Genomic DNA, 27401 nt, shown 5'->3' with positions numbered 1-27401 from the left:
GGATCCTCAAGCAGTGTTCGTGGACGCACTGGTGATTTCATGGAACTTTCGGCTGCCCTACGTGTTCCGTCCAGTGTCACTCCTGCCCAGGGTCCTACGGAAGTTCAAACAAGAAGGAGTAATACTACTTCTAGTCACTCCAGCGTGGCCCAGACGGCATTGGTTCTCAGACCTGCAGGGTCTGTCGACAGAGCATCTCCTTCTACTTCCTCAGTGGCCAGACATCCTCGTACAGGGCCCCTGTGTCTACCCAGACCTGGGCAGACTGGCTTTGATGGCGTGTCTCTTGAAGCATCACTCCTGAGAGCCAAAGATTTTTCTGCGGCTGTTATCCAGACTGTTGAAAGCCCGCAAACCGGCCTCTGCCCAGATTTATTACAGGCTTTGGAATTCTTACTTCACCTGGTGTGCTGATAAGAATTATGATGTCTCTAGTTTCAGAACATCCAGAATTCTGGCTTTTCTGCAACGAGGCCTTGACTTAGGTCTTCGTCTGGCCTCCCTCAAATTTCACATATCTGCCTTGTCGATAAGGTTTCAGAGAAAAATTGCGTCAATTCCTGATGTTCATACCTTCACTCAGGGCGTTCTTAGTATTCAGCCTCCCTATGTCCCTCCTGTGGCTCCATGGGATTTGACTGTTGTACTGAATGCTCTGCAAGAGTCTCCATTTGAACCTCTTGAGTTGGCGGACCTTAAATGGCTCACGGCCAAGGTTCTGTTCTTGACAAGAAGAGGGTGTTATCCTAGAGATGTACGCAAGGAATGCTGCTCTAACGTATAAATTCCCCCAAAAGGGTGTCACCTCACCCAACAAAACATACACAGCAATTTAGCGGAAGAAAATACTCGTATGAGCGGCGAGCGCTCACTAATAAGAAATAGATTATACGTTCCTTATATGTCCACAGTAGTAGTTCTTAATCTCCGTCTTCAATATGTTGTTATGATCAAGAATTTATTCAGCTCCAGTCCAAATGTATGGAAAAAGAAAAAAGAACAAATGTGTAGAAATGTCTTTAAATCTGTTTCATAACATATAGCCCACTGGGCCCACTGAGGAAAATTCAGAAAAGCTGCGACTCGTACCCCAACTCACAATAGAGTGTTCAATACTGTGCACTTAGCAGTTTCTTTATCCCAAGACCTTGAGTAACCTCTACCGGAAACTCCTGTCTCACAGTGATGTGTCCCCAAGATATATAAGTAACAATATCAGACCACGTGGGACCTCCACCAGAAATTGTATAGAAGAGATGCGTACCCAACTCACTTGAGAGAGGGAGGATTACAAGCCTCAAAAGGTTTCTTTAATTTAGTCAAATAATGGCTCCATAAACATCTCCTTATCTTCTCTCAATCTTTTTATTCCTCCTGGAGTTTCTCAGTTCCCGTAGAAAAAGAGTAATATACAATGTGTAGAAATATCTTATGGCTATTTACTAGATAGCCCTCTAAATCCCACGGGGAGATAGCAATAATTTGTAGGGTGTACCCCAACTCACAGCGTGAAATTCCACTAAACGTGTATAATGGTTTCTTTACAACAAGACCCAGTGTAACCTCCACCGAAATGCATATGGGGGATGCGTACCCAACTCACTTCTAGAAAAGGAAATGCCCAACCCAATAAAGGTTTCTTTAATCTTGTTTATGAATGGTGCGTACCCTACTCACACGAACAAATGGAAATCTCCCTCCTATCTGGGTTTCTTTCATCCGTGATGTCTTTAAGGAGTAATTCCCAAAGAGTGCAGCATCCAATTAAAAAACCCGATAATAAAAATCTTTTTCCAAGGAAACCAGTCCACAAAGAACCTAGGGGCAGATGTATTAACCTGGAGAAGGCATAAGGAAGTGATAAACCAGTGATATGTCCAAGGTGATACACGCACCAGCCAATCAACTCCTAACTGTTAATTTACATATTGGAGCTGATTGGCTGGTGCCTTTATCACCTTGCACATATCACTGGTTTATCACTTCCTTATGCCTTCTCCAGGTTAATACATCTGCCCCCTAGTGTCCTATATGTGATATATTGACGATATTTTCTTTGTGTGGAAAGGAGGGAGGGATTTGTTAGATCAATTTTGTACCCTTCTAAACTCCAACAGTAAAAACATCATATTAACATTTGAGATAAGTGAGAGTAGGATTAATTTCCTTGACATCACTGTATATGTCAAGGAGGGTAGAATCCACACGATGAATTATACTAAACCTACGGATTCATGTGCCTATATCCCAACTGACAGTTGTCATCATGAGAGCTGGATCAATTCCATCCCGGATAGCCAGATAAAGCGTCTCAAACGCAATTGTACAGAACAGAAAATCTTTATAGAACAGGCAAAGGTAATGGGGAATAATTTTAAAAAGTGTGGATATGAAAAAAAGTGAGTTGGGTACGCATCCCCCATATGCATTTCGGTGGAGGTTACACTGGGTCTTGTTGTAAAGAAACCATTATACACGTTTAGTGGAATTCCACGCTGTGAGTTGGGGTACGCCCTACAAATTATTGCTATCTCCCCGTGGGATTTAGAGGGCTATCTAGTAAATAGCCATAAGATATTTCTACATATTGTATATTACTCTTTTTCTATATAACCTACGGGAACTGAGAAACTCCAGGAGGAATAAAAAGATTGAGAGAAGATAAGGAGATGTTTATGGAGCCGTTATTTGACTAAATGAAAGAAACCTTTTGAGGCTTGTCATCCTCCCTCTCTCAAGTGAGTTGGGTACGCATCTCTTCTATACAATTTCTGGTGGAGGTCCCACGTGGTCTGATATTGTTACTTATATATCTTGGGGACGCATCACTGTGAGACAGGAGTTTCCGGTAGAGGTTACACAAGGTCTTGGGATAAAGAAACTGCTACGTGCACAGTATTGAACACTCTATTGTGAGTTGGGGTACGAGTCGCAGCTTTTCTGAATTTTCCTCCGTGGGCCCAGTGGGCTATATGTTATGAAACAGATTTAAAGACATTTCTACACATTTGTTCTTTTTCCATACATTTGGACTGGAGCTGAATAAATTCTTGATCATAACAACATATTGAAGACGGAGATTAAGGACTACTACTGTGGACATATAAGGAACGTATAATCTATTTCTTATTAGTGAGCGCTCATACGAGTATTTTCTTCCGCTAAATTGCTGTGAAGGTTCTGTTCTTGCTGGCTATTGCCTCTGCAAGATGGGTGTCGGACTTAGGCACTTTGTCCTGTCATCCACCCTATCTGATATTTCACTGTGACCGGGGAGTTCTACGAACTTATTTGCCTAAGGTGGTGTCATCTTTTCACCTTAACCAAGAGATTGTGTTGCCGTCCTTTATCTCTTTAGACTTGTCTTCCAAAGAGCGTTCTTTGGATGTGGTAAGCGCTCTTTATATCTATGTGGCCAGGACTGCCTCTATCAGGAGGTCAGATAACCTTTTTGTACAGTTTGGTTTCCACAAACGTGGCTGGCCTGCGAACAAGCAAACCTTGGCCAGATGTATTAGAATGGTGATTACACAAGCTTATGCGCAGGCTGGACTCCCAACTCCTGCTGCTATTAAAGCCCATTCTACTCGGTCTGTTGGACCTTCTTGGGCGGCCCGCCGCGGCGCGTCCGCAGAACAATTGTACAAGGCGGCTATGTGGTCCTCAGTGAACACGTCTATTAGGTTCTCTGCCTTTGATACTTCCGCCTCCCAGGATGCGTCCTTTGGACGCCGGGTTCTCATACCCGCTAAGGCGCGTCCCCTCCCTTGAGGAACTGCTTTAGGACATCCCAATGTTTTCCTGTGGAAACTAATGTAACCTGCTGCAGAAAAGGAGAGTAATTGTGGACTTACCATTGTTAACTCTCTTTCTGCAAGGTACATTGGTTCCACAGGCCACCCACCCTGACGAACCATGCTTCTTTGGGTTTGCATGGCATTAACCGCTGGTACCTTCTCCTGTTGTGAGAATGTGATTCTATGTGACTAACATCTGTCTTCTCCCTTGCCTGCTCCTACATTGAACTGGTTAACGAAACTGAGCTCTCAGTGCCTGGAGGCAGGGTTATAGAAGAGGCCCCAATGCATCCTGGGACAGCCTAAAGCTTGAGCCTGTTGGTGCCTCTGGTTCAAGATACACTGTACATCCTGATATTTTCCTGTGGAACCAATGTACCTCGCAGAAAGAGAGTTAACAATGGTAAGTCTACCATAACTCTCCTTTTTGTAGGATGTAATACACATTACACTTATAAAAAAGCATATAAGTGCTTAACATAGATACTGACTGTCAGGTTGCCTCTTCCACGTGGGGGCAGCCAGGTCAGCACAGCTAGAGGTGGAGGGCATGGCTAAATATAAGGGCTACAAAAGGGGGTTGTGCAGGGGGCGTGGCTGAGTGATTGCATTGACGTGGCCACGCCCTGCTATGCAATGCTGAGATTACGGTCATTGTACAGAGGGGTGCGTGGCTATGATGATGTGATTCAGCGTGAATCACTTCATTACCTGCTGGGTGAGATCCCTTCACCTGGTTCTAGCAGACTTGCCCACTCTTCCGGGGGGCTGAGAGTGCCACCTGATTTTCGTGAGCCTTCTCGGCCTTTCCAGGATTTTTAACAAGCATGGTGCTTGACAAAACAAGTGCTTACAGTACTTTCCAGTCCACAGACCAGTCACTTTCAGAAAATGCTTGAAATGAGAAAAGGGTGTTTTTGTTCCAACTTCCCTCAGTATTATTAACCTCAATAGCATTCATTTCCAGTGTATTTTGAACACCTCACAGCTCATAATATTGTTTTTATCCAGTTTAGGCCAAAAGGTTGCACCGAGGTCGCTGGATGACTAAGCTAAGCGACAGAAGTGGGTTGCACATACACCTGGCACATCTAGGAGAGGCACTGCAGTGGCAGACAGGATGGCAGTTTTATAAACAATGCCCCAAAAATGCTCCAAAGAGCACATAATGCAAAGAAAAGAGGTGCAAGATGGAATTGTCCTTGGGCCCTCCCACCCACCCTTATGTTGTACGTATTAAACAGGACATGCACAGTTTAATAAACCAATAATTTCAGCGACAGGGACCATCACTTGTGGCTAAAATGATTGGTTTGTTTGGGCCCACACAAAACAATTTATTAGAAGAACTTCCTCCGTTAGTAATTACTCTGAGGATGTTGATGATGAGGTTTTAATTACATTATAATCTTGTACAATAAATTTCATGTCTTCGCCGCAAATAACGTAACATGAAAGAGGTGCCTAGATGGCAAACGTTCCTACCTCTACTAAATTTGGCCTCACAAATGGAGCAGATGCTTTAAAAAACATTGGCCCTCATTCCGAGTTGATTGCTCGCTAGCTGCTTTTAGCAGCAGTGCACACGCTAGGCCGCCACCCTCTGGGAGTGTATCTTAGCTTAGCAGAAGTGTGAACGAAAGGTTAGCAGAACTGCTCGAAAATGTTTTCATGCAGTTTCTGAGCAGCTCCAAACCTACTCCTACCTTGCGATCACCTCAGTTAGTTTAGTTCCTGCTTTGACGTCACAAACACGCCCTGCATTCTGCCAGCCACTCCCCCGTTTCCACAGGCACGCCTGCGTTTTTACCTGACACGCCTGCGTTTTTTAGCACACTCCCTGAAAACGGCCAGTTACCACCCAGAAACACCCACTTCCTGTCAATCACTCACCGATCAACAGAGCGACAGAAAAGCGTCGCTCGACCTTGTGTAAGTTTCGTGTGAAAGTACTTCGCACGTGCGTACTGTGGCCTGTATGCATGCACAGAAATGCCGCTTTTTCACCTAATCGCCGCGCTGCGACCGAAAGCAGCTAGCGATCAACTCTGAATGAGGGTCCTTGTCAGGATTGGTGTAAAAATAATCCCACACCCACACATAATCCCACACCCACACCCATACATCCTCACTTTCAGATAGTAAACACATATACCCCTCATCCTGTTCCACTTCCACACACGAATCCTCAATTTGTATTATGTCCTCATCAGATTCATCACCCTCCTCATCAGATTCATCGCCATCTTTACTTGTACTGCTTCCCACATGTGCAGATGGTTCAGAAATGATGGAAGGAGGTAAAAAAGGTTTCTCTATGAGGACAGTGTGAGAAATGTCAGACTCACACATAGCTGACGTGAACACCGCTAAACGTTCCTCAAGATTTTCTGATGGTTATGATTTTGAATGCACAGTTTGTCTAACTGTCTCTGCAACTTTCCTTTGGATTTTTTTTTCTTTAACAAATGATTTTACATACCCTGATTTAAGCCCTCTATGCCCCTGGGCATCTGCCTTAGCAGATGAAGTTGACGGACTTGCATTGTCATAATAATTACACACTGTGGTTAACATCACCGACAGCGTTGCACAAATGAGTCAGAAATGTATATAATAATTACACACTGCGGTTGACTTCACCGTTAGCGTTGCACAGTACGTGTATGAGTAGGAAATAATATACCGTGGTCTGACTGGCAGTGTCACAGTACTTATGAATATAAAATAAAAATTATCTAGTACACTGGGGTACAGCACAAACAAAAATATTTTTTTTTTCTTTTTATAATTTTAGGTTGTTTTTCTCTTACGTCCTAGAGGATGCTGGGGACTCCGTAAGGACCATGGGGATAGACGGGCTCCGCAGGAGACATGGGCACTTTAAGAAAGACTTTAGATCTGGGTGTGCACTGGCTCATCCCTCTATGCCCCTCCTCCAGACCTCAGTTTACTACTGTGCCCAGAGGAGACTGGGTGCTTTTCAGGGAGCTCTCCTGAGTTTCCTGACAGAAAGTATATTTGTTAGGTTTTTTTATTTTCAGGGAGCCTGCTGGCAACAGACTCCCTGCATCGAGGGACTGAGGGGAGAGAAGCAGACATACTTCTGTGAGTTGAAAGGCACTGCTTCTTAGGCTACTGGACACCATTAGCTCCAGAGGGATCGGTACGCAGGTCTCACCCTCGCCGTCCGTCCCAGAGCCGCGCCGCCGTCCCCCTCGCAGAGCCGGAAGATAGAAGCCGGGTGAGTATGAGAAGAAAAGAAGACTTCAGAGGCGGCAGAAGACTTCATGATCTTCACTGAGGTAACGCACAGCAGTAAAGCTGTGCGCCATTGCTCCCATACACTTCAAGGCAGTCACTGTAAAGGTGCAGGGCGTCGGGGGGGGGGGGGGGCGCGCTGGGCAGCAATATAGACCTCACTTGGCAAAATAAATATATATACAGCTGGGCACTGTACATGTATATAAGAGCCCCCGCCATTTTTTACTGTATTTGAGCGGGACAGAAGCCCGCCGCTGAGGGGGCGGGGCTTCTCCCTCAGCACTCACCAGCGCCATTTTCTCCACAGCACCGCTGAGAGGAAGCTCCCCGGACTCTCCACTGCTTATACCACGGTAAAAAGAGGGTTTTGAAGAAGAGGGGGGGGCACATAATTAGGCGCATATATATGGAAAACAGCGCTGCTGGGTAAACATAAAATTATTGTGTTTTTTCCTGGGTCATATAGCGCTGTGGTGTGTGCTGGCATACTCTCTCTCTGTCTCTCCGAAGGGCCTTGTGGGGGAACTGTCCTCAGATAAGAGGATTCCCTGTGTGTGTGGTGTGTCGGTACGCGTGTGTCGACATGTCTGAGGTAGAAGGCTCTCCTAGAGAGGAGCGGGAGCAAATGAATGTGGTGTCTCCGTCGACAACGCCGACACCTGACTGGATGGATATGTGGAATGTTTTAAGTGCTAATGTAAACTTATTGCACAAGAGATTAGACAAAGCTGAAGCTAGGGAACAGTCAGGGAGTCAACCCATGCCTGTCCCTATGTCGCAGTGACCTTCAGGGTCTCAAAAGCGCCTGCTATCCCAAATAGTTGACACAGATACCGACATGGATTCTGACTCCAGTGTCGACTACGATGATGCAAAGTTACAGCCAAAGTTGGCTAAATGTATTCGATATATGATTATTGCAATAAAAAATGTTTTGCACGTCACAGAGGAACCCCCTGTCCCTGACACGAGGGTACATATGTATAAGGGAAAGAAACCTGAGATAACCTTTCCCCCTCACATGAGTTGAACGAATTATGTGAAAAAGCTTGGGAATCTCCAGACAAAAAACTGCAGATTTCCAAAAGGATTCTTATGGCGTATTCTTTCCCGCCAACGGACAGGATACGGTGGGAATCCTACCCTAGGGTGGATAAAGCATTGACACGCTTATCCAAAAAGGTAGTGCTGCCATCCAAGGATATGGCTACCCTCAGGGATCCTGCTGACCGCAAGCAGGAGGTTACCCTAAAGTCCATTTACACACATTCTGGTACCTTACTCAGACCGGCAATTGCGTCGGCCTGGGTTTGTAGCGCGGTAGCAGCATGGACAGATACCTTATCAGCGGAGATTGAGACCCTAGATAAGGATACTATGTTATTGACCCTAGGGCATATAAAAGATGCTGTCCTATATATGAGAGATGCTCAAAGAGACATTAGTCTACTGGGTTCTAGAATAAATGCTATGTCGATTTCTGCTAGACGAGTCCTATGGACCCGGCAATGGACAGGTGATGCCGACTCAAAAAGGCATATGGAGTTTTTACCTTACAGGGGTGAAGAATTGTTTGGGGAAGGTCTCTCGGACCTGGTCTCCACAGCTACAGCTGGTAAATCAAATTTTTTGCCTTATATTCCCTCACAGCCTAAGAAAGCACCACATTATCAAATGCAGTCCTTTTGATCACAGAGAAACAAGAAAGTACGAGGTGCGTCCTTTCTTGCCAGAGGTAAGGGCAGAGGGAAAAAGTTGCACAACACAGCTAGTTCCCAGGAACAGAAGTCCTCCCCGGCCTCTACAAAATCCACCGCATGACTCTGGGGCTCCGCTAAAGGAGTCCGCCCCAGTGGGGGCACGTCTTCGAGTTTTCAGCCACATCTGGGTTCACTCGCAGGTGGATCCCTGGGCAATAGAAATTGTTTCTCAGGGTTACAAGCTGGAATTCGAAGAGGTGTCTCCTCGCCGGTTTTTCAAATCGGCCCTACCATCTTCTCCCCAGGAAAGTGAGATAGTGTTAAATGCAATTCACAAATTGTATCTTCAACAGGTGGTGGTCAAGGTTCCCCTACTTCAACAAGGAAGGGGATATTATTCGACCCTGTTTGTAGTCCCGAAACCGGACGGTTCAGTCAGACCCATATTAAATTTAAAATCCCTGAACCTATACTTGAAAAGTTTCAAGTTCAAGATGGAATTGCTAAGAGCGGTCATCGCCAGCCTGGAAGGGGGGGATTTTATGGTATCTCTGGACATAAAGGATGCATACCTTCATGTTCCCATTTATCCACCTCATCAGGCGTACCTAAGATTTGCGGTACAGGATTGTCATTACCAATTTCAGACGTTGCTGTTTGGTCTCTCCACGGCCCCGAGAATTTTCACCAAGGTAATGGCGGAAATGATGGTGCTCCTGCGAAAGCAAGGTGTCACAATTATCCCGTACTTGGACGATCTCCTCATAAAAGCGAGATCAAGAGAGCAGTTGCTGAACAGCGTATCACTTTCACTGAAGGTCTTACAGCAACACGGCTGGATTCTCAATATCCCGAAGTCGCAGTTGGTTCCTACGACTCGTCTGACTTTCTTGGGCATGATTCTGGATACGGACCAGAAAAGGGTTTATCTTCCGATAGAAAAGGCCCAGGAACTCATGACTCTGGTCAGGAACCTATTGAAAACAAAAAAAAAAGGTGTCAGTGCATCACTGCACTCGAGTCCTGGGAAAGAAGGTGGCATCATACGAGGCCATTCCCTTCGGCAGGTTCCATGCGAGGATCTTCCAATGGGACCTACTGGACAAGTGGTCCGGGTCACATCTACAGATTCATCAGTTGATCACCCTGTCCCCCAGGGCCAGGGTATCTCTCCTGTGGTGGCTGCAGAGTGCTCACCTTCTCGAGCCTCCGAGGTTGGGGAGCAGTCACACAGAAATTTCCAAGGTCTTTGGTCAAGTCAGGAGACTTGTCTTCACATCAACATCCTGGAACTAAGGGCCATATACAACGTCCTACGTCAAGCGGAGACTTTACTTCGCGACCAACCAGTTCTGATCCAGTCAGACAACGTCACCGCAGTGGCTCATGTAAACCGCCAAGGCGGCACAAGGAGCAGAGTGGCGATGGCAGAAGCCACCAGAATTCTTCGCTGGGCGGAGAATCATGTAAGCGCACTGTCAGCAGTGTTCATTCCGGGAGTGGACAACTGGGAAGCAGACTTCCTCAGCAGACACGACCTGCATCCAGGAGAGTGGGGACTTCATCAGGAAGTCTTCGCACAGATTGCAAGTCGGTGGGGACTGCCTCAGATAGACATGATGGCGTCCCGCCTCAACAAAAAGCTACAGAAGTATTGCGCCAGGTCAAGAGACCCTCAGGCAGTAGCTGTAGACGCCCTACTGACACCATGGGTGTTCCGGTCGGTTTATGTATTTCCTCCTCTGCCTCTCATACCCAAGGTGTTGAGAATATTAAGAAAAAGAGGAGTGAGAACAATCCTCATTGTTCCAGATTGGCCACGAAGAACCTGGTATCCGGATCTGCAGGAAATGCTCACAGAAGATCCGTGGCCTCTTCCTCTAAGACAGGACCTGTGCAACAGGGGCCCTGTCTGTTCCAAGACTTACCGCGGCTGCGTTTGACGGCATGGCGGTTGAACGCCGGATCCTAGCAGAAAAGGGTATTCCGGATGAGGTCATTCCTACGCTAATAAAGGCTAGGAAGGACGTGACATCTAAACATTATCACCGTATATGGCGAAAATATGTTTCTTGGTGTGAGGCCAGGAATGCTCCTATGGAAGAATTCCACCTGGGCCGCTTTCTTCACTTCCTACAAACTGCAGTGAATTTGGGCCTAAAATTAGGCTCTATTAAGGTTCAGATTTCGGCCTTATCCATTTTCTTTCAAAAGGAATTGGCCTCTCTCCCTGAAGTACAAACTTTTGTGAAGGGAGTACTGCATATTCAGCCTCCTTTTGTACCTCCGGTGGCGCCTTGGGACATTAATGTGGTGTTAAGTTTCCTTAAGTCACACTGGTTTGAACCACTTAAAACGGTGGAGTTGACATACCTCACTTGGAAGGTGGTCATGTTATTAGCCTTGGCTTCGGCTAGGCGAGTGTCGGAATTAGCGGCTTTATCACATAAAAGCCCCTATCTGGTTTTCCATATGGATAGAGCGGAATTGCGGACCTGTCCTCAATTCCTGCCAAAAGTGGTCTCATTCTTTCATATGAACCAACCTATTGTGGTGCCTGTGGCTACGCGTGACTTGGAGGATTCCGAGTCCCTTGATGTGGTTAGGGCTTTGAAAATTTATGTGGCCAGAACGGCTAGGGTCATAAAAACAGAAGCACTGTTTGTCCTGTATGCAGCCAACAAGATTGGCGCCCCTGCTTCAAAGCAGACTATTGCTCGCTGGATCTGTAACACGATTCAGCAGGCGCATTCTACGGCGGGATTGCCGTTGCCTAAATCGGTCAAGGCCCATTCCACTAGGAAGGTGGGCTCTTCTTGGGCGGCTGCCCGAGGGGTCTCGGCACTACAGCTGTGCCGAGCTGCTACTTGGTCGGGTTCAAACACCTTTGCAAAGTTCTATAAGTTTGATACCCTGGCTGAGGAGGACCTCCTGTTTGCTCAATCGGTGCTGCAGAGTCATCCGCACTCTCCCGCCCGTTTGGGAGCTTTGGTATAATCCCCATGGTCCTTACGGAGTCCCCAGCATCCTCTAGGACGTAAGAGAAAATAAGATTTTAAACCTACCGGTAAATCTTTTTCTCGTAGTCCGTAGAGGATGCTGGGCGCCCGTCCCAAGTGCGGACTACTTCTGCAAGACTTGTATATAGTTATTGCTTACATAAGGTTATATGTTCGTTTTCATCGGTCTTGGACTGATGCTATGTTGTTTTCATACTGTTAACTGGGTAGTATATCACAAGTTATACGGTGTGATTGGTGTGGCTGGTATGAATCTTGCCCTTGGATTAACAAAAATCCTTTCCTCGTACTGTCCGTCTCCTCTGGGCACAGTTTCTCTAACTGAGGTCTGGAGTAAGGGCATAGAGGGAGGAGCCAGTGCACACCAAGATCTAAAGTCTTTCTTAAAGTGCCCATGTCTCTTGCGGAGCCCGTCTATCCCCATGGTCCTTACGGAGTCCCCAGCATCCTCTACGGACTACGAGAAAAAGATTTACCGGTAGGTTTAAAATCTTATTTTTTCTAGCTTTTATTATTTTAATTTTACACTGTGGCAGAGCCCCTGGATGGACGGATAGATCACCCCTTTCAGATACAGAAAACAGAGAGCATACCTTTTTCAGATACAGCAGACAGAGAGAGCACCCCTTTTTCAGATATAGCAGAGAGAGCACTCCTTTTTCAGACATAGCAGACAGAGAGAGTACCCCTTTTTCAGATACAGCAGAGAGAGCACCCCTTTTTCAGATATAGCAGACAGAGAGAGTACCCCTTTTTTAGATACAGCAGATAGAGAGAGCACATCTTTTACAGACACAGCAGACAGAGAGAGCACCCCTTTTTCAGATATAGCAGACAGAGAGCACCCATTTTTCAGATACAGCAGACATAGAGAGCACCTCTTTTACAGACACAGCAGACATAGAGAGCACCCCTTTTTCAGATATAGCAGACAGAGAGAGTACCCCTTTTTCAGATACAGCAGACAGAGAGAGCACCTCTTTTTCAGACACAGCAGACAGAGAGAGCACACCTTTTTCAAATACCGCAGACAGAGCACCCCCTTTTCAGATACAGCATACAGAGAGCACCCCTTTTTCAGATACAGCAGAGAGAGCACCCCTTTTTCAGATACATCAGAGAGAGCACCCCTTTTTCAGATACATCAGGCATAGAGAGCACCCATTTTTCAGACACAGCACACAGGGCGCCCCCACCTGCCGCACACCACGCCACACCACCCAGTATTGAGACGGACACGTCCGTCCAGTACACTCTCCAACAATGCCGGAGTGAAGATGGAGCCCATGCACGGGGACTTATATAGAATCCAAAACCCGTGAGAATCCGACAGTTGGATGATGATGTTTTGCTCCGTTTTGGATCCGAGTAAGGCGGGAAATCCCGAGCCGGACTTGGATTCTGCCTCAGATCGCAAAGTTTGGAGGGGTTCAGTTCCCGGGAAACTGAACCCGCTGATCTCTAATATAAATATAATTAAATAGAAATTAATGTAAGCTTGCAAGGAGGGTCCACTAACTTCTCGGTCTGTCTGTTAATACAGGTTGAGTATCCCATATCCAAATATTCCGAAATACGGACTTTTTTGAGTGAGAGTGAGATAGTGAAACCTTTGCTTTCTGATGGCTCAATGTACACAAACTTTGTTTAATACACAAAGTTATTAATAATATTGTATTAAATGACCTTCAGGCTGTGCGTATAAGGTGTATATGAAACATAAATGAATTTTGTGAATGTACACACACTTTGTTTAATGCACAAAGTTATAAAAAATATTGGTTAAAATTACCTTCAGGCTGTGTGTATAAGGTGTATATGAAACATAAATGCATTCTGTGCTTAGATTTAGGTCCCATCACCATGATATCTCATTATGGTATGCAATTATTCCAAAATACGGAAAAATCCCATATCCAAAATACCTCTGGTCCCAAGCATTTTGGATAAGGGATACTCAACCTGTACTCATTTTATCACTGTTTTTGCAAAAAAATGGTATATGCTGTTGATATATAAATAAATGTAAAAAATAATAATAACAACAACAACAACAACAACAGAAACACCTTTTTTGTTTTCCCCTTTAAAAAAATAAGGGACGTTTCTTTCCAGCATTAGTCCGAATGGAAATGTCCATTAAGTAATGCAGATACATGTTTGTGACTTGACTTAATATTGCCCCAACACTACTCATTTAAGTGTTTTCAGATGGAGAGATCACTTATACTTACTGTACATACTCTTCTGGAAAGTCTGCGAGACACCCAAATTTTCGGGGAACACCCTGGGCTACTGAAAGAGCAGATTGTCCTTCCACATATTACCTACTTCCTAGCAGAAAGGTGTGAGATGGGGAGCATAATGCCTCCGTTTTTCTGGACCAAGAGGAGAGGGCAGGGCCAGTATGATGCGAGTCAGGACCTAATGATGAAAAGCACCTGCCCCCATCAACGCCAGCTGCATCTTCCCTCTAGGCTTCTCCTGGATGGGTGAAATATCATTTCGGCAAGTATGGAGTCAGTACACGAGCACTGGATAAATAGCATTGTTGTATATTGTTGCACCGGCCATAAGTAAGACCCATTATTTTGGCTAAGTGATTTGTCCCCATAGAGATTATTGTGCTGCAGTGCGGACAGGAACCAAAAATGTTATAAGACAGAAATTCACATTAAATTATTTAGATGACCAACAAGTGGGAAAATTCTTTCATGTGAAGAGTGTAGATGGCTGACTAAGAGCCTGATTGAGAGGTGGACGCAATGACCGAGCAGTTGAGCAGTTATTTTCTATTACACATGCTTGGAAGGTCCTGAAAAACACTTTGGTGCTTGCTTTCCTTTGAGTGTATGTAGGGATCACTGTTGGCATTAGAACTAGTGGTGCAAACCTTGGGCATTACTGGGCAGTGACTGGGTGGTTGCCTGAAGTGAACACAAAAAAAAAGTATTTCATGGGCATGCTATGGGAGTGCCACGGGCATGTCAGAGAATGTGGTTGTCAGATGCGCAGCTAGACCTATGCGGGCCCCATAGCAAAATTTCCAAGCCTACCCCACCATGCACTATGCAGTGTGGTGCAGGCGCTCACCATAACTCCTCCCATCACCAGTGAGGAGAGACAGATGAGACAGGCAAGGGAAGCTGTGGGCAGCGTAACTGGATGCAGGGGATGGTCCCCAAACCCAGCAGCCACACCTGCTGTACCTACTATAGCTGTGCACTTGACGGTTGCGTTCCCAAATGCAGAGCTGCAGCCTCCGAGGCCATGTGTAAAGGAATTGCACAAGGAGACACTACACCGCCATTGGCTAGTGTAAGTGTCAATGGTGCCTGTTATGGTGCACTGATAGTGGTGTGGTCAGAACCACTGGCGGAGTTGCTCTGTCCACAGGCATTGAAAGCGGGCATCTCAGAGCTTGTACTGTCCAGCACATGCTAGTACACAAGGGGAAGGCTGAAACTAGCATATTATCACCAATGCGGCTCTGCTAAAAGTTGCTTTAGCGCCAACCTCTGAATCAATGTTTTGTTTAAGTAATGCATTGGTTTACTCATGTCAATGACCTGTAAATTTGTATTTTTGTGGTAATGACAGAAACATTTTATTCTTTGCAGATTCTGATGCTATACAGTATGTAAAATCATCATCTGTAATCAGGGGCGTTTTAACAGAAGAGGGGGACCGTGTGCACCTCTGGATGGGCCCCCTTCTCTGTATGTCACAGTAGTCTCTGGAAAGCAGGTCTCCGGAAACATGGCGCAGACCATGTTCCGGAAACCAACTTGGCTACTGCACATGTGCGGCAGCCATTTTGGCAGTGATTTTCGCCATGACTGCAGTGCCTGATGCTGGACTCTGGGAAGGTAAGTATTAAACATGGGTGCAGTGTGTGCTGTGTGGGCCCCCTCTGGACCCAGGGGCCCTGTGCTCGGCACACAGAGCTCCTAATATATAAATGCCTATGTCTGTAAGTACATAAAAAAGGTCTGATGTTATTTAAAAGTTATCTCTTCTCATTGTCAACATTCTCCAACTGACTCCATTAATACTATGTTTGTCTTCTTTTTGTAGCCTAGAGGATACGAAGAGCAAAAGACAGAAACCTATATCATATACCCAGCAAGTAAGCTTAATATACAGGCCATAAAACAACTATGTAGCAGGGTACTGTCTCTTATCACTATGATGATTAAATGTAAAAAAATGAAACATTTCCTCTGTAAAAGATATCCAGATCAATAAGGGTCATACTTACCTACTTTCCCATCTCCTGTGGGAGACACGATTTTTGTGGCAGTACCCCACAGCCCTGAAAGAGTGTGCACCCCTCCTGCCCACTTCCTAGTAAAGTGGGCAGAATGGGGAGATTAATATAAAAAAACAACATGGGGTGCTCGAGGGTGGGCGGGGTCTAATGACACGTTTCTATATAAATGTGTCATTTTGGCCCTGCCACTATGCAAATTCGCACCAATTGCTGCAATTTCATGGTGAGGGGTGGGGCTTAATGGCGTGCCTAGGGCAAAGGAAGGTATGCAAAGAAAAACTGGTTGGTTAGCAGGTATGTAATTATATAAAGGGAAAGGGGAATGGGAATCTCTGCACCAGTATAATAATCTCAAGACGTTGATAAATACCCCGATCTATATTCATAAAGAAGAGCTTATATTAATCTATAGAGAGTGCCGGGGGTGCAGCCAAAGACAAGATATATGGATACAGAAGAACCGAAGAGGAAAGAATGTCTGTTGGCGCACAAAGAAATAATTCATTAAAAAATAACTTTTATTATTTCCATAAAATTCGTCTAATCACGAAATAAAGACAATACACACATTATATATAGTGAATAAAGTGTACAATAATAAGATTTTACTCACCGGTAAATCTATTTCTCGTAGTCCGTAGTGGATGCTGGGGACTCCGTAAGGACCATGGGGAATAGACGGGCTCCGCAGGAGACTGGGCACTCTAAGAAAGATTTAGTACTACTGGTGTGCACTGGCTCCTCCCTCTATGCCCCTCCTCCAGACCTCAGTTAAGGAAACTGTGCCCGGAAGAGCTGACATTACAAGGAAAGGATTTTGGAATCCAGGGTAAGACTCATACCAGCCACACCAATCACACCGTATAACTTGTGATAACATACCCAGTTAACAGTATGAACAACAACAAAGCATCAACCACGGATGCCAACATAACATAACCCTTTATTAAGCAATAACTATATACACGTATTGCAGAAAGTCCGCACTTGGGACGGGCGCCCAGCATCCACTACGGACTACGAGAAATAGATTTACCGGTGAGTAAAATCTTATTTTCTCTAACGTCCTAGTGGATGCTGGGGACTCCGTAAGGACCATGGGGATTATACCAAAGCTCCCAAACGGGCGGGAGAGTGCGGATGACTCTGCAGCACCGAATGGGCAAACACAAGGTTCTCCTCAGCCAGGGTATCAAACTTGTAGAATTTTGCAAAAGTGTTTGAACCCGACCAAGTAGCTGCTCGGCAAAGCTGTAATGCCGAGACCCCTCGGGCAGCCGCCCAAGAAGAGCCCACCTTCCTCGTGGAATGGGCTTTTATCGATTTTGGATGCAGCAATCCAGCCGCAGAATGAGCCTGCTGAATCGTGTTACAGATCCAGCGAGCAATAGTTTGCTTTGAAGCAGGAGCACCCAGCTTGTTGGATGCATACAGGATAAACAGCGAGTCAGTTTTTCTGACTCCAGCGGTTCTGGCCACATAAATCTTCAAAGCCCTGACTACATCAAGCAACTTGGAATCCTCCAAGTCACGAGTAGCCGTAGGCACCACAATAGGTTGGTTCAAATGAAAAGATGACACCACCTTTGGCAGAAATTGTGGACGAGTCCGCAATTCTGCCCTGTCCACATGGAAAACCAGATAGGGGCTTTTACATGACAAAGCCGCCAATTCTGACACACGCCTAGCCGAAGCTAAGGCCAATAGCATGACCACCTTCCACGTGAGATACTTTAGCTCCACTGTCTTAAGTGGCTCAAACCAGTGGGATTTCAGGAAACCCAACACCATGTTGAGATCCCTGGGTGCCACTGGTGGCACAAAATGGGGCTGAATATGCAGCACTCCCTTAACAAACGTCTGAACCTCAGGAAGAGAAGCCAGTTCTTTTTGAAAGAAAATGGATAGGGCCGAAATCTGGACCTTTATGGACCCCAATTTCAAGCCCACAGTCACTCCAGACTGTAGGAAGTGCAGGAACCGGCCCAGCTGGAATTCCTCTGTAGGGGCCTTCCTGGCCTCACACCAGGCAACATATTTTCGCCATATACGGTGATAGTGTTTTGCTGTCACGTCCTTCCTAGCCTTTATGAGCGTAGGAATAACTTCATCCGGAATGCCTTTTTCCGCTAGGATCCGGCGTTCAACCGCCATGCCGTCAAACGCAGCCGCGGTAAGTCTTGGAACAGACAGGGCCCCTGTTGCAACAGGTTCTGTCTGAGAGGCAGAGGCCATGGGTCTGTGAGCATTTCTTGCAGTTCCGGGTACCAAGTCCTTCTTGGCCAATCCGGAACAATGAGTATTGTTCTCACTCCTCTTTTTCTTACGATTCTCAGCACCTTGAGTATGAGAGGAAGAGGAGGAAATACATTGACCGACTGGAACACCCACGGTGTCACTGGTGCGTCCACAGCTATCGACTGAGGGTCCCTTGACCTGGCGCAATACCTTTTTAGCTTTTTGTTGAGGCGGGATGCCATCATGTCCACCTGTGGCAGTTCCCATCGATTTGTAATCTGCGTGAAGACTTCTTGATGAAGTCCCCACTCTCCCGGGTGGAGGTCTTGCCTGCTGAGGAAGTCTGCTTCCCAGTTGTCCACTCCCGGAATGAACACTGCTGACAGTGCTTGCACGTGATTCTCCACCCAACAAAGAATCCTGGTGGCTTCTGCCATCGCCACCCTGCTTCTTGTGCCGCCTTGGCGGTTTACATGAGCCACTGCGGTGATGTTGTCTGACTGAGTCAGCACCGGTTGGTTGCGAAGCAGAGGCTCCGCTTGACTCAGGGCGTTGTATATGGCCCTTTGTTCCAGGATATTTATGTGCAGACAAGCCTCCTGACTTGACCACTACCCTTGGAAGTTTCTTCCCTGAGTGACTGCCCCCCATCCTCGGAGGCTCGCATCCGTGGTCACCAGGACCCAGTCCTGTATGCCGAACCTGCAGCCCTCGAGAAGGTGAGCACTCTGCAGCCATCACAGAAGAGACACCCTGGCCCTGGGGGATAGGGTGATCAGCCGATGCATCTGAAGATGCGATCCGGACCACTTGTCCAACAGATCCCACTGAAAGATCCTCGCATGGAACCTGCCGAAGGGAATAGCTTCGTATGATGCCACCATCTTTCCCAGGACTCGCGTGCAGTGATGCACCGACACCTGTTTCGGTTTTAAGAGGTCTCTGACTAGAGTCACGAGCTCCTGAGCCTTCTCCGCCGGGAGAAACACCTTCTTCTGGTCTGTGTCCAGAATCATGCCCAGAAAGGGCAGACGCGACTTTGGGATATTCAGAATCCAGCCGTGCTGTTGCAACACTTTCTGAGAGTGTGCTACGCTGATCAGCAACTGCTCTCTGAGCGATTCCATTTTGAACTTGAATCTTTTCAGATAATTGTTCAGGGACTCTAAATTCAATATGGGTCTGACCGAACCGTCCGGTTTCAGTACCACAAACATTGTGGAATAGTATCCCCTTCCCTGTTGAAGGAGGGGAACCTTTACCACCACCTGCTGGAGATATAACTTGTGAATTGCCGCTAACACTACTTCCCTTTCCATGGGGGAAGCTGGCAGGGCCGATTTGAGGTAACGGTGAGGGGGCATCACTTCGAATTCCAGCTTGTATCCCTGAGACACAATCTGTATAGCCCAGGGATCCACCCGTGAGCGAACCCACTGGTGGCTGAAATTTCGGAGACGCGCCCCCACCGCTCCTGGCTCCACCTGTGGAGCCCCAGCGTCATGCGGTGGATTTAGTGGAAGCCGGGGAGGACTTCTGTTCCTGGGAACTAGCTGTATGGTGCAGCTTCTTTCCTCTACCCCTGCCTCTGGCAAGAAAAGATGCACCTCTGACTTTCTTGCTTCTTTGTGATCGAAAGGACTGCATTTGGTAATACGGTGCTTTCTTAGGCTGTGCGGGAATATATGGCAAAAAATTTGACTTCCCAGCCGTAGCTGTGGAAACTAGGTCCGAGAGACCGTCCCCAAACAATTCCTCACCCTTGTAAGGTAAAACCTCCATGTGCTTTTTGGAGTCGGCATCACCTGTCCATTGCCGAGTCCACAGGACCCTTCTGGCAGAAATTGACATTGCATTTATTCTAGAGCCCAGTAGGCAAATGTCCCTCTGGGCATCCCTCATATATAGGACAGCGTCTTTTAATATGCCCCAGGGTCAGTAAAATAGTATCCTTGTCTAAGGCATCCAGTTCCTCAGACAGATTATCTGTCCATGCTGCTACAGCACTACACATCCAGGCCGACGCAATTGCCGGCCTCAGTAGAGTATTTGAATGTGTATAAACAGACTTCAGGATACTTTCCTGCTTCCTATCCGCAGGATCCTTTAGGGAGGCCGTATCCTGTGACAGCAGGGCCACCTTCTTAGATAAGCATGTCAGAGCTTTGTCTACCCTAGGGGAGGATTCTCAGCGCATCCTGTCCGTTGGCGGGAAAGGGTACGCCATAAGTAACCTTTTGGAAATCAGCACTTTCCTATCGGGGGAATCCCACGCTTTTTCACATAACTCATTTAACTCATGTGAAGGGGGAAAAGTCACCACTTGCTTTTTCTCCCCATACATATAAACCCTCTTGTCAGGGACAGGGTTTACCTCTGATATGTGCAATACATCCTTCATTGCTATAATCATGTAGCGGATGGCTTTAGCCATTTTAGGCTGCAATTTTGCATCATCGTCATCGACACTGGAGTCAGAATCCGTGTCGATATCTGTGTCAACAATTTGGGATAGTGGGCACTTCTGAGACCCTGACGGCTTCTGCGCTGTAGGATTAGGCATGGGCTGAGACCCCGACTGTCCCAAGGTTTCAGCTTTATCCAACCTTTTATGCAAGGAGTTTACATTATCATTTAACACCTTCCACATATCCATCCAATCAGGTGTCGGCGCCGTCGGCGGAGACACGTCATTCATCTGCACCTGCTCTGCCTCCACATAGCCCTCCTCGTCAAACATGTCGACACAAGCGTACCGACACACCACACACACAGGGGATGCTCTATATGAGGACAGGACCCCCACAAGGCCTTTTGGAGAGACAGAGAGAGAGTATGCCAGCACACACCCCAGCGCTATATGACCCAGGAATCACACAGTAACTTAGTGTTTACCCAGTAGCTGCTGTATTTATGATTAATGCGCTAAATTTATGTGCCCCCCCCCTCTCTTTTTACCCTCTTTCTACCGTGAGTCTGCAGGGGAGAGCCTGAGGAGCTTCCTCTCAGCGGAGCTGTGGAGAGAAAATGGCGCTGGTGAGTGCTGAGGAAGAAGGCCCCGCCCCCTCAGCGGCGGGCTTCTGTCCCACGATTTTGTGTAAAATTAATGGCGGGGGCTCATGCATATTACAGTGCCCAGCTGTATATATGCTGCTTTTTTGCCAGGAGGTACTCAATTGCTGCCCAGGGCGCCCCCTCCTGCGCCCTGCACCCTACAGTGACCGGAGTGTGTGGGTTAGTGTGGGCGCAATGGCGCACAGCTGCAGTGCTGTGTGCTACCTCATATGAAGACAGGAGTCTTCTGCCGCCGATTTTGACGTCTTCTTGCTTCAACCCGCCGGCTTCTGTCTTCTGGCTCTGTGAGGGGGATGGCGGCGCGGCTCCGGGAACGGACGACCAAGGTTAAGTTCCTGTGTTCGATCCCTCTGGAGCTAATGGTGTCCAGTAGCCTAAGAAGCGCAACCTAGCCGCAGTTAGTAGGTTTGCTTCTCTCCCCTCAGTCCCACGTAGCAGAGAGTCTGTTGCCAGCAGAAGCTCTCTGAAAATAAAAAAACTAACTAAAATACTTTCTTATTAGCAAGCTCAGGAGAGCTCACTAAAATGCGCCCAGCTCCTTCCGGGCACAGATTCTAACTGAGGTCTGGAGGAGGGGCATAGAGGGAGGAGCCAGTGCACACCAGTAGTACTAAATCTTTCTTAGAGTGCCCAGTCTCCTGCGGAGCCCGTCTATTCCCCATGGTCCTTACGGAGTCCCCAGCATCCACTAGGACGTTAGAGAAATAGTGATACTAAAATCAAGGCACGCTACCCATCTGCTATATCCTATTGTATGCCGTCACTGAGAGTGGGACACTGTACTACTCCATTGGAGGACTTGTATAGGCAAGTATAAAAGATATAATATCTATTAAGGAATCAATTCCAGGTAAGTATGTATAGTATAATGATGGAGTGTAAGTATAGGCTTATATATATATATATATATATATACAGATGTGTCCACATACATCTTTGCTATATCCCGCCATGTATGGCACGGTTTTGCATACCATAGACTCAGAAATCTAGCCATGTCTTGTGATTTTTCTTAATTTTCTTCTTTAATATGTTACTTTATACATATTCTATTATGGCAAACAAAAATTTTAAAATCCATCCACTCGCTCCTCGTGAAAAACAGCTTAGCCGTGTTTTGCGTGATGTGCCAAATTGAAATATAGCAGACGAAGACGAAACACTTTCTTTTTTACTGAAGTTCAATAAAGGTTGTAGAGGGTCAGATAGTAAAATCAGAGTATTTGAAGAGGATTTCCAGGTAAGAAAAGAAAGGTGATAAAGAAATGAGACTGCACTTCTAACTTTGACCACAATTTTCTCAGTATTTAAAACACAAACAATACATATATAATGCACATATACCGGACGGTTTTGAAAAAATTACACATACAATCAATATAATCATGTTATAAAATAAAATAAAAATGAGCCTCGGAGCCTTAGCAAAATACCAGGATTCCCACACAGACAGAACTTATTAGATCATGTGTCTCCAAACAAGATGTTTTTTTTAAATCAGAACTCAGTCCTAATGAAGCATTCACTTAGAACTATTCCAACTTCAATTCCATGCTTATTGATGGATTAATAGAACACACAGGGCTGTTTCTAGTCAATTTGGCTCCCAGTGCGAGATTTAAAAATGTGACACCCCCCATTGACATAAAAAAAAATGTGCCCCCCCCCCCCCCCCTAGATATAAAAACAAAAAACCTTGCACGCCTTAGGTGCGCGCTCCCGACAAGGTGGCTTGGCCTCGTTAAGATGGCCGTGGCCCCGTTAAAATGGGCATGGCCTCATCTGAAAAGACTACCTTGCACCCCAGTTCTTGACCCTGCACCAACAGATCACGGCCACCATAGGATAAAAAAAACCTACCATATTAAGCCCCACACAGTAATGCCCCCTGCACCATATTATGCCATACACAGCAATGCCCTTCATATATTAAATCCCCACATTACAGCAGGCAAGAGTCCCTATTTTACACATTACGGCAGGCAAAAGTCCCCATTTTACACATTACGGCAGGCAAGTGTCCCCATTTTACACTTTACGGCAGGCAAGTGTCCCCTTTTTACACATTACAGCAGGCAAGAATCCCCATTTTACACATTACGGCAGGCAAAAGTCCCCATTTTAAACATTATGGCAGACAAGAGTCCCCATTTTACACATTACGGCAGGCAAGTGGCCCGTTTTAACACATTATGGCAGGCAAGAGTCCCCATTTTACACATTACGGCAGGCAAGACTCCCCATTTTACACATTACAGCAGGCAAGAGTCCCCATTTTACACATTACGGCAGGCAAGTGTCCTTTTTAACACATTACGACAGGCAAGAGTCCCCATTTTACACATTACGGCAGGCAAGAGTCCCCATTTTACACATTACGGCAGGCAAGAGTCCCCGTTTTACACAATACGGCAGGCAAGTGTCCCCTTTATACACATTACGGCAGGTAAGATTCCCCATATTACACGTTACGGCAGGCAAGTGTCCCCTTTTTACACATTACGGCAGGCAAGAGTCCCCATTTTACATATTACAGCAGGCAAGAGTCCCCATTTTACACATTATGGCAGGCAAGTGTCCCCTGTTTACACATTACAGGCAGGCAAGTGTCCCCTTTTTACACATTACGGCAGGCAAGAGTCCCCATTTTACACCTTACGACAGGCAAGTGTCCCCTTTTAACACATTACGGCAGGCATGTGTCCCCATTTTACACATTACGGCAGGCAAGAGTCCCCATTGTACACATTACGGCAGGCAAGAGTCCCCATTGTACACATTACGGCAGGCAAGAGTCCCCATTTTACACATTATGGCAGGCAAGTGTCCCCTTTTTACACATTACGGCAGGCAAGAGTCTCCATTTTACACATTACGGCAGGCAAGTGTCCCCATTTTACACATTACGGCAGGCAAGTGTCCACATTTTACACATTACGGCAGGCAAGTGTCCCCATTTTACACATTACGACAGGCAAGTGTCCCCTTTTAACACATTACGGCAGGCATGTGTCCCCATTTTACACATTACGGCAGGCAAGAGTCCCCATTGTACACATTACGGCAGGCAAGAGTCCCCATTTTACACATTACGGCAGGCAAGAGTCCCCATTTTACACATTATGGCAGGCAAATGTCCCCTTTTTACACATTACGGCAGGCAAGTATCCCCATTTTACACATTACGGCAAGCAAGTGTCCTTATTTTATACATTATGGCAGGCAAGTGTCCTTATTTTACACATTATAGCAGGCAGAGTCCCCATCGAGAGAGATACTAATACTTACGTTTTGCAGAATCACTTCCCGCTCTTCGGCCCGCCTCTCCAGTCCCTCCTCACGCCAGCCACCTCTCCCTCCTTGTAGCTTAGCAGTGGCTCCCCCTCCTCCTCAGTACTCTGCATGGAGGGCGGAGTTGCGTGGAATGAGGCGGTTGCGTCGTGACATTACAACACAACCACGTCATTCTGCAAAACTCTGCCCCCCCCCGAGCGGGCTACTTGGGAAGAGGGAGGTGGGGGAAGCAAAGAGTCACAGAAGTGCCGCGGCGGGCGCCCTGTGCGATTGCATGTCTCCCCCACCGCATTAAACGGCACTGAGAACACAGTTAATGTAACATGCAGCTGTCTCCAAAGGGTTAATGCTTTGAAACTGGTTAGTATGTCATGCACACATGCCATGCAGCATAAGGTAAATATATTCAGCAGCTTACAACATTTAAGGTACACCATTCGATGCACTCGATTTGATACCTCTCCCCGTGGCTGTGACAGCAAACAACTTTCTATCGGGGATCACACGCTGGTGGATGCACTCCTGTTTTTTCTCCCCTTAGCATTGGGGCAAGGCAGTGTACCTTAAATGTTGTATGCTGCTGAATATATTTACCTTATGCTGAATGGCATGTGTGCATGACATACTAACCAGTTTCAAAGCATTAACCCTTTGGAGACAGCTGCATGTTACATTAACTGTGTTAATGTAACAATAAGCATGTCAATAAGCATGGAATTGAAGTTGGAATAGTTCTAAGTGAATGCTTCATTAGGACTGAGTTCTGATTAAAAAAAACATCTTGTTTGGAGACACATGATCTAATAAATTCTGTCTGTGTGGAAATCCTGGTATTTTGCTAAGGCTCAGAGGCTCATATTTATTTTATTTTATGATATGATTATATTGATTGTATGTGTAATTTTTTCAAAATCGCCTGGTATATGTGCATTATATACTGTATGTATTGTTTGTGTTTTAAATACTGATAAAATTGTGGTCAAAGTTAGAAGCGCAGTCTCATTTCTTTTTCTTTTTTGAGGTATTGGGATTAATTCCTCGAGATTAGCTGCTCTCACTTTGATCAATGACGGCGCCAGGTGTTTATTTGTAGTGAAGAGAAGAAAGGTAATGGCGTTCTTGTAAATATATAAAGAAATTATTGTGCGGAATGTGAAATTTGGTTGTTAGGTCTGTGAATTTAATAAAATTGCCGCCAGGGTCAAAAACCTTGGAGGAGTCTGATAAACCCTTATCTCTCCAGAGTCGAAATGTGGTATTGGAAATGGATGGTGGGAAGGAAGGGTTACCTCATAGTGGGATATTGGACGAGTATAGTGGGTTCCTATTCAGTTGGTGATTAACTAAGCGCCATGTCAGATATACATCCCTACATAAGATGTGACTTTTTATCTGAGGGTGGATGAGTTTGGGTGGTGTGTGTAAGAGAGCTGCCGGAGAAAATTGATAAAATAAGGCCTTATCAAGTTGTACGTCTGTAAAAGTGTATCTATCCATCAACCAATCAGTAATGTAACAAAACATAATCAAAGAAGAGTATATGGAAAAATCAGGTAGCCCCATACCTACTTGGCGTGGAGCCATGAGTTTGGTAAGTGCAATTTTCGATTTCTTCGCAGTCCATAAAAAGGTGGTCATCACTTTCCGCAAGGTCCTCAGGTCATGGTTAGATAAACGGATTGGGAGCTTTTGCATCACATAGGATATTTTGGGAAATATAATGCTTTGTATAACAGCTATTCAGCCCAATAAGGATATTGGAAGAAGTTTCCACCCAGTGAGGATGCCAGTTATTTTAGTAATAATGGGATTGAAGTTTAACAAGTACAATTGAGACAGAGTAGAGGGTATCTGGATTCCCAAATATTTTATAGAGGTATGAGATGAGTCGAAGGATAGGGAGGAAAGGAAGGGAACCAAATTATTACAAGAGTTACCTAAACATAATAGCTCAGATTTAGAAATATTAATGCGGTATCCCGCTACAGGTCCAAATGATAAAATCAAATCTGAGATGGCAGGGATAGAGCATTGGGGGTTAGAAATAAATAATAACATGTCGTCAGCGAAGAGTGACAATTTCAATTCCGTACTGCTGACTGTTATCCCTGTGAATCCTAGTGAGGATCGAAGTGCTATGGCAAGGGGTTCTAGGACCAGGGCAAAGAGAAGGGGCAATAGGGGACAACCTTGTCTGGTACTTTTTTTATTTCGAAGTGGGGGGGATAAAAGACCATTACAAGAGATTTGAGTTTGAGTGCCATAATATAAACATTTAATTATAGATGTGAATTGGGTGGGGAAGCCAAATTTATCCAGGGCGGAAAATAAATGCTACCAATCTACAAGGTCAAATGCCTTCTCGGCGTCAAGTGAGAGCAATAAGTTGGTGGATAGAGGGGAGGCACCAGAGACTGAGATAGCAGGTAGAACCCAACAAATATTAATTTCCGAGTGGCGTCCGGCTATAAAGCCAGACTGGTCTGGGTGGATCAACATGGGCATGAGGGGTTTCAGCCTGTCAGCTAGGATTTTTGTATCCCTGTCTGGTTTAGGCAATACTTTGAGTGTAGTGGTATTAAAATGTGAGGGGGCCTTAAAGGAGATCAAAATAGAGTTAAGGGCTTTAACCAATGTTGGACCAATTTGAGGGAGTAAAATCTTGAAGAAATCTCCGCTGAAGCCATCTGGCCCAGGAGCTTTGTCCGATTTAGTGTCGCGTACAGCCTTTTCCACTTCT

General features: G+C 46.0%; 1 protein-coding gene across 1 annotated transcript in view; it reads left to right on the top strand.

The window, feature by feature from the left end:
- LOC135056663 (alpha-2-macroglobulin-like) overlaps positions 1–27401 on the top strand; it is a 516386-nt gene that overhangs the window by 264185 nt on the left and 224800 nt on the right. Inside the window, exon 22 of the mRNA XM_063962107.1 lies at positions 15859–15910. Within this exon, the coding sequence (XP_063818177.1) occupies positions 15859–15910 (52 nt within the window). The remainder of the gene's footprint in view (positions 1–15858; positions 15911–27401) is intronic.

Source organism: Pseudophryne corroboree, chromosome 3 (genome assembly GCF_028390025.1).
Source record: "Pseudophryne corroboree isolate aPseCor3 chromosome 3, aPseCor3.hap2, whole genome shotgun sequence".
In the NCBI taxonomy this organism is placed as follows: Eukaryota; Metazoa; Chordata; class Amphibia; order Anura; family Myobatrachidae; genus Pseudophryne; species Pseudophryne corroboree.
Note: the sequence above shows the minus strand (reverse complement) of the source record. Positions and strands in the feature narration are given on the sequence as shown.